The 15,563-nt window shown below is 34.7% G+C and overlaps 2 protein-coding genes across 2 annotated transcripts; one reads left to right on the forward strand and one right to left on the reverse strand.

Annotated features, from left to right (window-relative positions):
• Window positions 1-1,322: 1,322 nt before the first annotated feature.
• LOC112521142 (T-complex protein 1 subunit gamma) lies at window positions 1,323-9,957 on the reverse strand. Its single transcript, XM_025129839.1, has 13 exons — window positions 9,817-9,957; window positions 8,424-8,485; window positions 6,781-6,853; window positions 5,926-5,993; window positions 5,624-5,693; window positions 5,296-5,364; window positions 5,143-5,214; window positions 4,392-4,465; window positions 3,375-4,037; window positions 2,896-3,021; window positions 2,665-2,769; window positions 2,034-2,108; window positions 1,323-1,908 (listed from the first exon to the last, which is right to left on the reverse strand). The coding sequence occupies exons 1-13, from the start codon at window positions 9,839-9,841 to the stop codon at window positions 1,720-1,722; spliced, it is 1,671 nt and encodes a 556-aa protein (XP_024985607.1). The 5' UTR covers window positions 9,842-9,957; the 3' UTR covers window positions 1,323-1,719.
• Window positions 9,958-12,540: 2,583 nt separating this feature from the next.
• On the forward strand, window positions 12,541-14,802 carry LOC112521853 (60S ribosomal protein L2, mitochondrial-like). Its single transcript, XM_025130848.1, has 2 exons — window positions 12,541-12,723; window positions 13,629-14,802. Exons 1-2 carry the CDS (start codon window positions 12,621-12,623, stop codon window positions 14,597-14,599), a joined length of 1,074 nt encoding a protein of 357 aa, XP_024986616.1. The 5' UTR covers window positions 12,541-12,620; the 3' UTR covers window positions 14,600-14,802.
• Window positions 14,803-15,563: the final 761 nt, after the last annotated feature.

Genomic DNA, 15,563 nt, shown 5'->3' on the forward strand with positions numbered 1-15,563 from the left:
CCATGCACCATCTGTGTATGGCGAAATTGGTAGACGTTACGAACTTAATTAGATTGAAACTTGGTATATTCAAAATTATGATTAAAGTTTTTAGGCCATCTTTACCTTTTTATCGGCCATTCTTATGGTAAAATACTTTAATATAAAATCATAGTTAACATTTTCATTGAATTTACCGACTTTAATAATATATTATTACCGTTTGTATAATCTTAAAATAAATACAGGTAAGTCAATAAGATGAAATAAAAGAAGGTTTGGCCCGAAATTACCATTTCTACCATCATTTTATGGTGAGTAAATTACATATTTCGAACTAATGTTTTCGACGGTTCTTGTCTATTTTTTATATATTCAATGGATCGTATCCTTGTGGTTGCACTTTTACGAGTTACATCCTTTGTGCATTAAAGACCAAACTCATTAAAAAATACAGTTACAAAGACACAACTCGTTAAAAAAATGCAACCACATAGATACGATTGGTTGAATTTTCAAAAAAGAGACAAACCCCGTTAAGGGCATCTAACCACAAAGACGAAACATGTAGCTTAGTCCTGCATAGTGAACAATATTCACGGACGCTTGTTAAATCGCCTGATTGGGTTTTAATGCAACGAGCGTAAGTTTATTCAAAGGAGGTATTTGGTAGGCAGACAGAAGTTGATTGAACAAAACAATAATAAGACTGACAGGTAGCAGATTATCGTAAGATCCTGTGATTTCAATTTGAGATGGGATAATATAGTAATTTACTAATCTTGTCGAATCTCTCAAATTTATGTTCACCTATTTTGGTGAAACAGAAAATGCATTTATATGCCACTCAGGGTTGTTTACCAAACGCTTACTCTGGTAAGTGAACACCAAGTCTCATTACCTTATCGGATGAATATGGCAAGGACCAAAAATCTTACCTGGTAAGAGCGAGACAAAGACCAAGAGTCTTACCCAGTAAGTGAGGACGACGACTCTTACCATGGTAAGCGCTTACCGGGTAAATTATTGCGTCCGATATCGTTTTGTTGGACTAAAATCTAACTTGGTAAGTAAATGATAGTGTTAAATTTACTGATAAACCCTTACCGGATAAGTGTTGGGTAAACGGCCCCTCCGTTCCTTCCTATTTCAGTCTAATATCGCACTAAACAGTGCAAACAGTTTTTCATCATTTTGTCCGTGTCTTATCTCACATATCAAACACCATCGTTGAACAATACTTTGATACAGAACTACAAAAGATATAAAGCAATATGCTATATTGGCTTGTACCTCATGCATTACAAGTTGTAAATCTTGATATATCAACTGATTTAAGACCATAAAATTTAACGAAATCAAATCCATTTGGGTCACAGAAAACTCAATTCCCCAGCATCACATGCACACATTTAAACATGGGTAACATTGTCTTTTCACCCTCATCATTTCAGATCATGTAAACCCACGTTATACGGGATACAGATTGCTACCACTCTAACCAACTAATATACAATACAATGTCAACAGTACAAAATGAACACCAAATACTAGGATTCAAAGTATAAAAACACAGCAGGCAGCCCCAACCATAAAACATAAAAACGACCAAAATTTTGGATAGCCAACTAGTCCAGCAGGGACTTGACAACAATAAAACACAAAAGAAATTGCGATTTTTGATCGAGTGAAAAACTTGCCCACAAAACTAGATTAATGTGTTACGGATTACCTTTTATTTCACTCGGGAATCATTTGCTCATTGTCGGCTTCCCCTTCTTGCTCAATAGTGGGTTTTGATGGTTGACTAGCTCCAGGAGCTTGCCTCTTCTTTATTCCACTCACAATGTCGTCAATCCTTAGAAGCATACAAGCAGCCTCGATGGATGTCTTGAAGGTCTGTGCCTTCACGTTATAAGCATCCCAGATCTACAAAAAACAGACAAGGAGGGGGCAGGGGTAGATTTCGAGCATCAAGTTTTGTACACCCGCGACATATCAATAGAAGATTATCATCTAAAAGAAGGTGAACGGTGGAAAAGACGGGTACGCACCTTAAGTTCTTTCATATCAGCAATTTCACCCGAATTCCCATCAATCCCGGTCCATGCATTCTCCCCATTTGCATGCTGTAAAGAAATAACCAGCAAAACTGTCATTGAACGGACTTCTACAAAATCATTGATTGCATCTTAAAAGGGACCCAGACATCTGTTGCATCAGGTGAATCCATTCTAAAATGGGCAAATAGCATAAAAATGCAACATACTTTAGAGTGGTTCCTATTCTGGTTAAACTTCTTTAGAGAACTTCCATTTTGGTACCTCAAATGTGACATCTCAAACATTTAGGTTGGTTACATTTGAATACATGAAAATACAACGTAATTTGATCTGATTCATATGTTTAAGAAATCACATCTGAGGGTACCAAAAATAAGGGTTTGAAATTATGTTATACAAAATATGAATCGTATCAAAGTATGACTCAAAATTTAGGCTAATCATCAATGACAGATTTCAATAGAGGCATGAGGGTAGGGAACCCAGGTAGTGAAACTTAATTTGGGAACATCATTATTGGAACCGCTTTTCATGAATTCATCAGAAAAGAGAAATTAACCCTTTTTTCTCTAGAGGGAGAAACATCGAGTGAATAAAAGGTCCAAGAAAATAGGTAACTTGCCTTCCCCTGAAGAGCAGTCATAGTTCTAATGACATTGACACCACAGTTCTGTGCCAATGTTCGTGGTATCGCCTCAAATGCTACGGCTGCAGCTTCATAAGGCCACTGTTTCAATAAATAAAGAAATCAACATCCTCATAACACGGAGAGAGAAGTTGAAAAAGATAGCCCGCATATTTTTATTTGTAAATGAGAAAAAATGATCCAAGTTAAAATATCAAAAGAACTTGCCTTTTCAATGCCTTCTATCGATGAGCTCTTCTGCTTCAGAGTTGCAGAAACAGTCAACTCAGTGGCACCCCCACCAGGAACAAGTTTTGGATGCTTTAGGATGTTCCTAGCCACCGACATAGCATCCTATCAACAAGAAAGAGGTATTACATTGGATGTACTTAAATTGCAATAAAATAACAAGCATTGCATCAACGAAATTTTTGGAAGTATATATAATCCCTCCGTCCCAAAACAAACGCCCAAAATAAAAAAATGCAGACAGTTTTAGAGATGTGTAATTATTGAACTTTTTATCAACAAATGACAATCTTATCATAAAAAAATTAAGTAATGAATTTTTTCCATCTCATAATTAAGGGAAGGACCAGAAACTGGACTCTTCTGAAAGTGGACCTATTTTGGGAAAAACTAAAATAAAATAGGTGGATCCTTATTTTGGGACAAAAGAAGTATCAAGCATTGCATCAACAAAATACCTGCAAGTTCCGCTCCACTTCGTTTAAAAGGTCTTTGCTAGCACCTCGGAGAAGAACGGTGCATGCTTTCGGATCTTTACAATCAACAATGTAGGCAAAGAACTCATCACCAATCTTTTTTACCTCAAAGAGTCCAGCCCCAGTTCCAACGTCTGATTCTTGAAGTTCATCGGGCCGATTCACAATCACAGCTCCACATGCCTTAGCAATTCTATTATTGTCGGTTTTCCTTAATCTCCTAATGGCACTGACTCCAGCTTTACTGAAGTAATGGCAGGCTAAGTCACTAAGCCCCTTCTCTGTGATCACCAAGTCGGGCTTGAACTTCAGTATTTGTACGCATAGATTTTCAATGTACTCTTCTTCCATTTTCAAGAGTACTGCCCAATCCTCTTCTCTGACCAATTCTGCATTTGTCTGGTTCTCTCCCTTCTTATATTCCAGAGGGCAATCAAGCAAAATGACACGGGGATTTACAATTTTCCTTCTCATTTTTCCCGGGACGACCACATCTTTGCTAAACATAACACCTTTGAGGACCTTAGAATCTTCCAATTGGCCACCTGGAATTTTCTCAACCTTAATGTATTTCTTAATATCCACTTCTCTAAGTCCCTGGCCTATATCGACACCAACTGTCGTTGTTGCATCAAGTGCTAGATCCTAGAAGATGACAAAGTGACGGTGAGCAAAACACAAAATTAAGAGCGAGGTTGGCAGCCAAACAAAACCTTCACTGAAGTAGTTGAAATTGGGTTAAAACAATATTCAGACTAATTTCTGAAGTAAATCATTTATTATCATAAGGTTTTAGAAATATAATTTGTATTTAGATATAAAGCAACACAAGGTCACAAACTAATGTAAAATAAGAATAAAAATTATGGCTATAGGAAAAACATGAAGATTATTGTTTCGAAATGTAAATAGATAGGTCATCTTTACTGCTCATAAAAACAGTAGATACGTTTAAGCCTAAAAAAGGAAAGAAGAGGAAGAAGAAATAGAAATACTTACTGCTATTAGATCCCCAAACTGACTGGTAAATTTTGTGCCGATACAACTCTTCACCAAACCCAGCATCATGGAACCTGTAATGTGAGAATTATATTTAATGATGACAACAATAACGACAAAACAGTGTAATGGAAAGAAAAGCACATTCAATTATTTTTCATGTGATTCAAATGATCATGGAAGGCTTTGAAGGCAGGTGAAAGGCCTGCCAACATCATTGAAGGCTTTGAAGGAGGATCAATGTTAAAAGTGATCTCACGTATCAGATAATAACAAAGAAACTATAAAAATGAGATGGAAATCCCGTATTGAAGCTAATAGAGATCCATTAACCAGGTGATCCAAAGGATAAGTTGAGAGGTAAAGAGTGCAAGAACTTGAGAAGAAGATGGGTCATGGGTAGTCAACAATTAAACAGTAACTCTACTGATTGCATACATGTCCTAAACTTCGGATAGTATTACTGCGCAATAGGTTGAAAGACTAATTATCCACTACAAAAAATTCAATTAACAACGAGCAATAACTATATATGCTGCACCTGTGTTCACTTTTCATTAAATAAAAAATTAAAAAGGTCATCATTCTCTACAACTGAAAAGATTATACCGTTATAAATGTATTTGAGCAGTTGAACTTTTCTAGATTCTATGTTATTATTACACTGTAGTGTCATATTCTAGGGGAAGAGCATAGAAGTATACATGAATATGTATGATATATAAGAAGAAAGAGCAATGATGGAACTTACGATCATTCACATCAATAGACATGGAGATCTTGTCCAACACAGCAAGAGCATCTTCAAGAGCCTTGTTGTAAGCTGCAAATGCAAAACTCCTTACAACCATGCTGTATAAATTATGCAGATCAACAGAATAGTATAAAATCAAGAAAAGGATACCTCGGCAAATAACTGTAGGATGATACTTCTTATCAATGAAAGCTTCTGCAACATGAAGCATCTCACCAGCTAGAAATTTGAACTTCAACAATCAGTAACAAGTAAAGATAGCAAAAATCAATTAAGCACAACAAAACAGAAAGATCTATAACAATGATTTTAATTAATTAAAGATCATTTGTACAACTAGACATAGAAATTAATAAACAGGTACCAGAAATGATCTGTTGATATTTTATGTTTTAATGCAACCTTGCTCTAATTAAAAGCCACATAATAGTTGCTGCCACAATAAAGGGTGACAATAAAATGTATAAGAAAGGTATACCAAGAACAATAACTGATGTAGTTCCGTCACCAACTTCCTCATCCTGTGTGCGGCTTAGTTCAATCATGGACTGAAAAAATAAAAGGAATGATCATGGAAGCATTAGTAAATTCAAGATTTAAAATATGTAAAGGCCCATGGAGAAGTATATGAAAATAGATAATAGTGAAGCCTATGTACAATCTACAAAAAATTGTGTCTGAATAGAAGAGGTACCAAACTTGGGGTTAGAGAATAAAAAAGAAACTGAAAAATGGTGTTCAGTCATAAATATTTTGAGTAAAATCATTCAGCATAACTACCTTTGCAGCTGGGTGAGCAATATCCAACTCCCGCAAAATGGCATTTCCATCATTAGTGACCACAATACCTACCAAAAAAGAATGCACCCATCACTAAAAATTATATTCTCACATTGACATGCAATGGCCAAAATATACAAAAAAGGGGATACGTTAATAGATCATAAAGACAAATCACCCCTAGGCAAAGGTTTTAAGGCAACAAGGTTAAAAGTTTATCCAACGGGTCCCTTCATAAGGGTTCTAAATCACCTGGCAACAGTATGGGAGTTGTATTATATTCCTTAAGCCTTAGGATCTTATATCATTTAATATTGTAACCAACAATTAGAAAAATATAAATCCTGTATTCGCTTCAAACCATAAAACATCATGCATTTCACTTGCTGCTGACGAAAAGAGGGAAAGAAAGCAAGTGTTGCAACTCTCTCTCTCTCTCTCTCTCTGGCTCTCCGTCTCTGTCTCCCCCATGTCACTTGGAGGCAATAATCTTCACAGCAATGCAAAAGAATCGGTGACTCTGGGCTCAGTGACACCTTATAGCCTAGATGACTCCTTGATGCCGGAAAGGGAAAGGATGCCGTCTCATCATGTGTAATTTTTACTATTCAAAATCCTATTTATTATAAAATTTAAGGATTGAAAAAGATGATCAGCACTTTAATCTTTGCATACAAGCAGAGCAGAATATCACGATCTTGTATAATATTTTGTTGTATTTTCATTTAGCCAATGAAGCAGGCTTCAAACGAGGAACCAATTGCAAAAGCACTTGAACCACTTGACATATATAGATAGGTACATACAAATATATACACACATATACATATGCATGTATGTTAGAAAGTTAAGCACCTCCTTGAGCATCGAGAAGCATCTTTAACATGGACCTTGGACCCAACGTGGTGCGAATAATATCAGCAACTGCCTGTAAAGAAAGAAAGTATGTAAATTATAAGATGGACTTAAAAGTAGTGATTAAAAGGTACATAGGAAGAAAGATCTTAGTAATAATCCCTCTGTCCCATGTAAGGTATCCACATTTACTATCAAGTCGTCTAAAAGATGTGCTATTTTCTAAAATGTAAAAGTTTGGCTCAAATGAACAAATCCGATACCAAACGCAAGATGAAACAGCCCAAGTACAATGTAATTTGATCTCCAGTCCAAAACATATACATTAGGTAAATTGACAAAGAATTAAGGATATTAGAGCATGGCCTCATCTAATGTTTTGATTATTAGTGTGTTGTTGCCACATTGGCAATGTGGATACTTGATGTGGGCCTTGGACTAAAGAAGTTGCTACTGTTCCATCATCACAATAACATCTTGCATCAGGGAGTGTCTTTTACAGCTTTCCCTCTTATCTTTTACTTTTTTAACTGGAACAACAGAAATTGGCTTCTATCTTTAGGATCAATGATGTTTTATTATACCACGATAGCATGCCTCTGCGCCTGCTTATTCTAAAGTTTAGTTTTTGCAAGAACGACCAAATGCCAATTTGACATGAGTAATGTTACTACTTATCGTGGTGTTGATGTCCACCTAGCACAAATCATAAAAGGACACCAAAGAAGGGAGAGGACGAAAATTAAACCCGTTACTCTTTTTAATCTTGTGGAGATACCGATTGGACAATCACTTAGGATGCTGACAAAAGATTGCAAGGGTTTATATAAATCCTTCCTGGTTCAGACCACAGGTAAAAATAAGACTTCCAGGAATTGATTTTTGCATTAAGACAGAAATTACAACCAAAGGCATAAAAGAGATTAGAGTAGGCTCTATCCACTCCCCATGAAGTACGAACCAATAATGAAGAGATTAAAGGTTTTTTGCTTCCTTTTCAGTTTTGTCCAGTAGATGATCCATTGGGGCAAAAAAAATTAAGAATCTCCTTGGTTAAATGAAAATAGGAACCAAAGAGCAGCTATACCAAATGCTAATTCTGAATAGTGTGTCACTTAGAAATCACATTATCATGTGCCTGTGGTATCACGTGATTTCGACAAATCTCTGTAAAGTGCACTGGAAAATATAGCTTTGTTACGAATGTTTGAAAGCTGAACCCTTTAACAATTGATTAAAGGTGGGTAATGTGGTGAATGTGCTAGTAGCCTGCACAAGATTGCATCGCCTAAACATTATATATCTGAGAAGACTAATCTCACTTCACGTGTTAAGACACAGCAAACAAGTAAGAGAACAATTTCATAAACAAGCTGAAGAGACAAATTTTGTACCCATGACCATCCAAAGACTCAAAAACAACATGTTTTGCATCAGAAATATATACTATTGAAAAACGTGAACAGATAATGCAGTAATCAGCCCACAATCAGCATATAAAACAATGAACAACTTCAAAGTTTCTTTATAATAATGAATTGATGGTCAAGTAGTTGAATACCAGTTTTAATATTATGGCGACTGCCTGTTGTATGATTGGCTTAAAAAATAAGATGACAATTCAACACAAACGAATTTCTCACCTTAGAGGCTTGAATATTTGCATGATGCACCTTGCTTCCAGATTCACGAGTGAGGGAATCCTCTGCGCATTTCAAATTGTATACACATGGTCATCATAAAGTAACATAATTCTGGAGGAATAAAAAAGCTTGCTGGTATTGAATTGATTTGGTTCATCATCCCATTAAAAAAATAGTTAGAATACTTTCCATATCTAGTATGATAGCAGTACTAGTGATTTTTATTTTCTTCAATAAAGACACAAGAGCCTTCTAGTCCATTTTTCCTATGATACTTCAGTGCTATGCAGGAATGCTTTTAATGATGTTCTTCTGTGATAATAATTTCCTACCATCTACATTCTTTTTCTTTATCCGTAAAATAGACTTCGGCCTCTCTACATAAGTTATGATTAATTCTTAAAAAATGAAAAAAGCTGGAGGAAATCTAAACCTGACCACAACAAAAAGCTAGTAGGTGTGTCATGTGATATTAGGGACTCGTAAAGCTCACTGTTGAAACTCATACTCCCTCCAGTCCACAATTTGGTCCACAATGCAAAAACAAAGTATAACTTTGTTCCACAAAGTGATCCTCATTAAAATGATAACATCAATACGACCTCCACAAGTTTCTGCCTAACATTAACTTACAAACCTAAGTCATAATTCCATAACAGGCTGGTAATGTGGAAAAGAAGTGTAAGATTCAGACAGGGTCCAAATCAACACCTTGGAAAATTATAAATTAAACCACGTAAGGCCACACAAAACTTGTTCCAGAAAATATGTGTATATATAGACTCTATCGAATTAAGCTAGTGACCACATCAAACTTATGCGATTGAAAATGGATGGTGACAAATCGATGATAATGAAGAGAAAAAAACACCACTTATGCATTACAAAGATAGTAAAACTTAATTTAAGAAGGTCAAAACATTTCACAATATCTTCTGAAACAGAAGTCACGAATAGTTATGAACTTGGAATCAGAACATTTTTCAACACCCTTACCCACGTATTCAAATCTCTCAGTAAAATGCATACAGTATTTCCTCGTATATGCATAGCATTTCACAACTAAACGTGTAAACTTGCAACACCCAGTTATGATTTAAACAGTCATCAAAACCATCATTTCGTCCTCACTCACACCAACCAGGGAGATCAAGTTTTAAGCATTAAAAAAAATAAGTCTGCTTTCGAGTTTTCCAGATGGTAAACCTTATGATCTACAAGGTCTCACTCTCACGAGTGTGACAGTACTGTCTAAACTAGATCAATGTAAGCCAATATTAAGTAACATAAACACAAACCCCACCACCATTATCAGATAAATCAGTAGCAAATCGTGAAATCACAACTGATGATCCTCGATATATGTCTGTGAGTGCGAGAGAGAGAAACTTACTGAGAACGAGAACTGGTGACTGCATGTTTGGAGATGGAAGTGTAAGACCGCAGAGATCAGTTGTTGGAGTTGCAGAGTTTTCTCTAGGGTTTCTCTCTTTGCTTTCTTTTGGACACGAGAAAGAAAATACTTGAAAACGTTGGCAACACTTGAAAACTTGGAAGTTTGCGTTCTCTTTTGGTATGTAACCATTCAAATTCAAATATGGGCTTATTTTAATGGGCCACTATTACAGCCCAAATAGCCCATTAGGGTATTACTATATTTTTTTCTATAAAATATTAGTTGTGTATCTGTGCAATGCAGCGGAAGCCGTGAATTTTAACGATTACGAAGTTTCACTGGTTTTATTATAGAAGATTTAACAATGATATAAGTTACACTTGGTCCTTACATATTAATACAATTTGAGTAAATAAGAGTTATGGTTTCAATTACAGTCTATCAATAAAAAAATTGTATGACAATTTAAAATCCAATATATTTAAAATCCAACATATTTAAACGACTTCACAAATGTGTTTGATTTACACCAAGAGCAAAGAATCAAGAGAGCGAGACCGAGAGTTTTAGAGCAATTTAGTGAGAGATGAATGAGATAACTTTTAATAACCCATGGTGAATATCAATTTGAATCTCATCTTGGGAAAATTATTTTTAAGACTTTTGATAAATCTGGTTTATAAGATAGTATAGATGATTTTAAAATTACTTTATTTTATGGCGTAACAAATATAATTTTTGTTTTTAATGTATCATGCTGCATTGCTCGAGTACCCTTCTATTATATTATAAAAATCCACTTCACTTTTTGAAAATTCAAGTTTACCTCATAATACAACTTCTAATTTTTTTTTATTTTTGAACTCTATAAGCATAATATGGTAAATATGTTCAAATACAGTATACGTGTTGAACCCTAAAAATATGATCCAATATCCATAAAACTAATCCGATTGTAAACTTTCTCGTTCTATTAAAATCACACGAGATAAAAAAAAAAGCACCGATAGGGACCAATAATGAACTGAAACATGAATTGTGATTTAGGGTTCAAGTTGTCGGTTTGAAAATGAAGATGCATCGCGTTGCATTATGCATGAAAACCTGTAATTAAGTAAAACACAATCACGCTTTAAGCAATAAGATCGTCACTTAATATGCTTTTGCGACGTTGAAAACCATTATTGTTTCAGATATTCATTTTGACAATTGGACAAGGAAATGACATATGACGATGGGAAAATACAAAAACAAGGGTACTGAGAATTTATGAATGGAACAATAAAGCTTATATGAATTAAAAGACTGTTTGAATCAAGTAAATGTAAAATGATATGGAAATATATGACCAAAATCATGTTATATGAATATATAAATCAGATCGAAACCAACCAAACAATGAATTTTGATTGCTTAGGTAAAAACAGATTAAACAATCATATCACATGTATAACTTTTATAATAATGTTATCCATATGATTCATCGAACGTTGATCAAATTAAATACAATAAATGGTAAATTTGATACAGGAGAGTGAGGAATAAGAATGATTCGATGAAGAAAATATCTGTTATTCCAACAATTATTAAGAAATTACTAGAAGGGTACTTGCGCAATGCAGCGAGATATATCTTGATTTTAATATTTCATTTTATTTTTTTATTTCAGTTGATGTTATAGTATAGTCTTATGTGATTCTGAAAACGCGATAATGTTTTTATTTTTGAATAAAATATAAATTTAAAGATATCATAAAAATTTGACAAAAATATATAGATATTAGTATCAAATTAACTATTTAAAATTCATTTTTTTTGTGTAATTTTTAAATTCAATTTTTTTTATTATAATTTAATTTAGGTTTAATAACGAAGTAATTTATATTTGATTAACAATATAATTTTCTTATAAAGATAATAATTAATTATTTTGTTAGAATTCGATAATTATCCTAATTATATTTTAGATTTTTTATATTTTAAAATGAGATGTTTATTCTATAATTGGTTATGTTTATCTGTAGTTAGTTACGCGAATTCAAACATGGAGTTTTAATAAGTTGTACTTATGCATAATTTACTTGTAATCTTCAATTTTAAGTAATATGCATAAATATACAATACTTCATGCATAAAAAATGGTTTTTAAAAGTTTTTGTCAAATACTTTATAATATAGTATAGAAACATCGGAATAAGTCAATAAATTGTTTTTATAACCAATCCCAAACAACCCTAAATGTCTAAGAGAGTGAAAAAATAGTTTATTAATTGTATTAAATATTTTAATAACATAATTAAATGGTGTTTGAGATTGCTTATAAAAACAACTTATTGATTTATTTCGGTATGATACCGACAACAAACATTTTTGAGTGTTTGGATAAACAACTTATACCGGTGTCAAACCAGTAACAAAGAGTTTTTAAAGAAGTTAAACCCTTATAACTTATAATAAGTTGATAAATAATTTTATAGAAAATGATAAGTTGTTTCAAATAATCAATCACAAACACCCCTCAGTAGAAAAGTTGTTCAAAGTTTTGACTTTTGATTTTTCACGTCGAAGAAATACTTGACATGCTGATATCGGTTTAAATATAAAATAAATGGAAATAAAATGGAGTAAATTATCGAGGGACCAGATTGGAGGGGACTGTAATCCCTGGGAGGCAAATTGTAAATTATTGATGGCAAGGTGGACAAAGGTAAAAAGCTTGGTACGATCTTGTGTTTTAACAAAAAAACCCTAAACAACAATCCATACTTCATCGTTTTGAATTGCTACTGGAGCAATCGAAAATGGCATTTTCCTCGTATTGTCGACGCCTTGTTAACGGATCTTCTTCTTTGATTACTTCAAGGATTAGTAGCTATCAGATGAGATCCAAGCACTCTATCAGCCGTAAGTTTTACTTGTTCAACTTTTGATTTCAAATTTTAATGTTCAATGATATATTTTAGAAAAAGGCTCTTGAATTTTTGAAATCGATGCCGGAATGTATATTTTTACTGACGTATGTAAACTCATTTGTATGATAAGTATCGTCCTTTGAAATCTAACAAGGTATTATGGTGGTGTTTCTAACTGGGATTGTGATTCGAGACTTCGAATTAAGATTAAACTCAATTTTGTTGGATTTTGTATTGAATTTGATCCTGTTTTTAGTCATGGAGTTAGTGATTTTTCGTACCCTCAGCTTGAATGTTGCCCCTCTTGTTGGAAATGAACAACTAGTTCTAGATGGCAATTTGTGTATTTAGAACTGATACTGGTTGATACTTCTGGGGGAGAAAAGTCGTTAACCACATTAATGGCGGTTTTTATTTCACAATGAAGTCAATAAAACCATGCATTTCAAAGAACTAGGTTGGAATAAAAAATTGGAATGATGAAACTGTATATGCCAGCAGAACACAAGCCCAATCGTCAGCATTGACATTGAGGACTATACATCGAGGACAATTTTAGCTCCAATTTGTAACCATCCATCGCCATTTTTCACCAATTTGTAGTTTTCTATTTTCACCAATTTTATCATCTTTAAACATCAAATGGGCTATTCTTCACCTAGGAATTAGGATATGGGCTGCGAAGAGGAAACTAGCAGCTGCTCATTTTCAGCTTCCTCAAAAATTTGAATTGTAGAATGTGGTAGTTATGGTAAGATGTTGAAATGTGTACATTTCTGTTCATCACTCTATATTTTAGTTGTATGACATTAAAATCGTTAATCGATAGATTAGTGTTCTCTGTTATTGGAGATCTTTTTAAGCAAACGAAATCATAAGAAGATGGTATTGGTACAGGTGCTCAAACGCAAAGTGTCAGCTCTGATAGGCCACTTAGACAATTCGTCTTGGGTAAAGGAAAATCTGCTGGCAGGAACTCTGCGGGTCGTATAACGATATTCCACCGTGGAGGTGGAGCAAAGCGATCACAGCGAACAATTGATCTAAAGCGTAACACTTCATCTGTGGGTGTTGTGGAAAGGATCGAATATGACCCAAATCGTACTTCTCGAATTGCTGTAGTACGATGGGTGGAGGGTGCAGAGGTTAGCCGCCAGAGGAAAGCCAATGTAGTACAAGATTTTGCTCCATCACATAAGATCTTACCTAACATGACCATTAAAGGTCCTTTTTCGTTCTCTTCCCTGCCTGGTATGCTGGAAGATAGAAAGGTAAGTCATTCTGGATCTAAGGTTGATCATGTAGTGGTTGGTCTTCCTAAAGGTGTGGTTCCAGGGTCAAAGATCCCCTTTACTAGTAAAATCACAGCCATAGGAAGCAAAATGACAAGTGTGAATGATATCTTTTTATCTGCCTTTTCTTCTTCAAAAGTGAAGGGAGCTAATGCACCTTATTCCTTTGTTAGCGCGCTGGGTTTGCCAAGGATGGCAGTAGCTGGGGCAAAGCCTGATTTTTTTGTTCCAAGAATGAAAGATGATGTTAAAGAAAATGAAAGTTTGTCTCTTGATGAGATCAAAAAGTGGGACAAAGATAGCATTGTCTGGGGACATAAGTTGAAACGTAAAGCAGCTGTTTCTTGGCAGAGTCTTAGGCATCAAGAAATGTTAGGGCTTGGTGGAGTAGCCGAGCTTAACAAGTCAAAGCCGAAGCTGAAAGCAATGAACAAAGAGAAAAGTGGTGAGAAGTTTACAGCAGATCGTGCACCTGTAACTTATATATTAGCCACCCATCAAATGAAACCCGGGAAGATGGTGATGAATTGCGATTCATCTAAACGTTCACAAAATGAATTGCTGCATAGATACTGATACTGAAGACGGCTTTACGCTCCAAACATGTCAACCTAGTTGAGATAAGTCCGCTTCATAAGTTTCAAGATGACTCTTGCTTTCATATTTGTAGTTCTTCTTACGAGCATTGTATGTTTCTTTAGTTTTTCTGAAAATCTTTTGGGTGCTCCCAGATATAATGCACAACTATAATCTAAGCTGTTGGCAAATTTTTTGTTCAACCTTCTTTAGCTTCAGCGCCATTACTTCCATACGTGCCTTCCTTATATATTAATTAGTGAAATGTTACTGATAAAGCTTCATGAATATTTCTTGTTTGATGATACATCCCTGTGCATCTTTCCACCAAATTTGATGACCTGGTTCTACAATCACCACTGTGATGTTGAATCAATCCAGACGAAATAAGTTGGGTTTCAGAAAGATGAGTAATGATGGAGGTTAGTTCAATTATAGAAAACAATACATTTTATGGATTGATCTTTTTAGACTAGTAGCAATCATTGGATGGGATTATGGACAATGCATCCAGGGTCAAAATGATGAGGGTGAATTCATCCACCTTCGTCATGTATGGATAGGGCTGGCCTGCCTTCTTTATTCCAGAAGGGTTAAGTTCATCCTGGGCATTGGATGTGTCACCCAACGGCCCTGGATGTCCTGTCCACAATACAACTGTATGTGGATCTGTATTCCTTTTAGTGCATGTTTGGTATGCGGCACAGGATAAAAGGAAAACTTCTCGTCCCATGTTTGACGCGACGATTAGATTGAGACAACACACAGCAAAAAACCCAGTTTTTTTCCCCTACAAAAATAGGGGGAACAAAAATCAGTGACATGAGACAAGATACACAAATTACTAAACTACTCATGTCAAATTAAAACCATCATAACTCTCTGTTACTTGGGTCATAGCATTACTGCTTCAGTCAGGTCGTCAATCCTGGTAAAGTTATACATGACTCATATTTGTCATTAA

This window comes from Cynara cardunculus, assembly GCF_001531365.2.
Source record: "Cynara cardunculus var. scolymus isolate 2C chromosome LG 11, CcrdV1, whole genome shotgun sequence".
Lineage (NCBI taxonomy): Eukaryota > Viridiplantae > Streptophyta > Magnoliopsida > Asterales > Asteraceae > Cynara > Cynara cardunculus.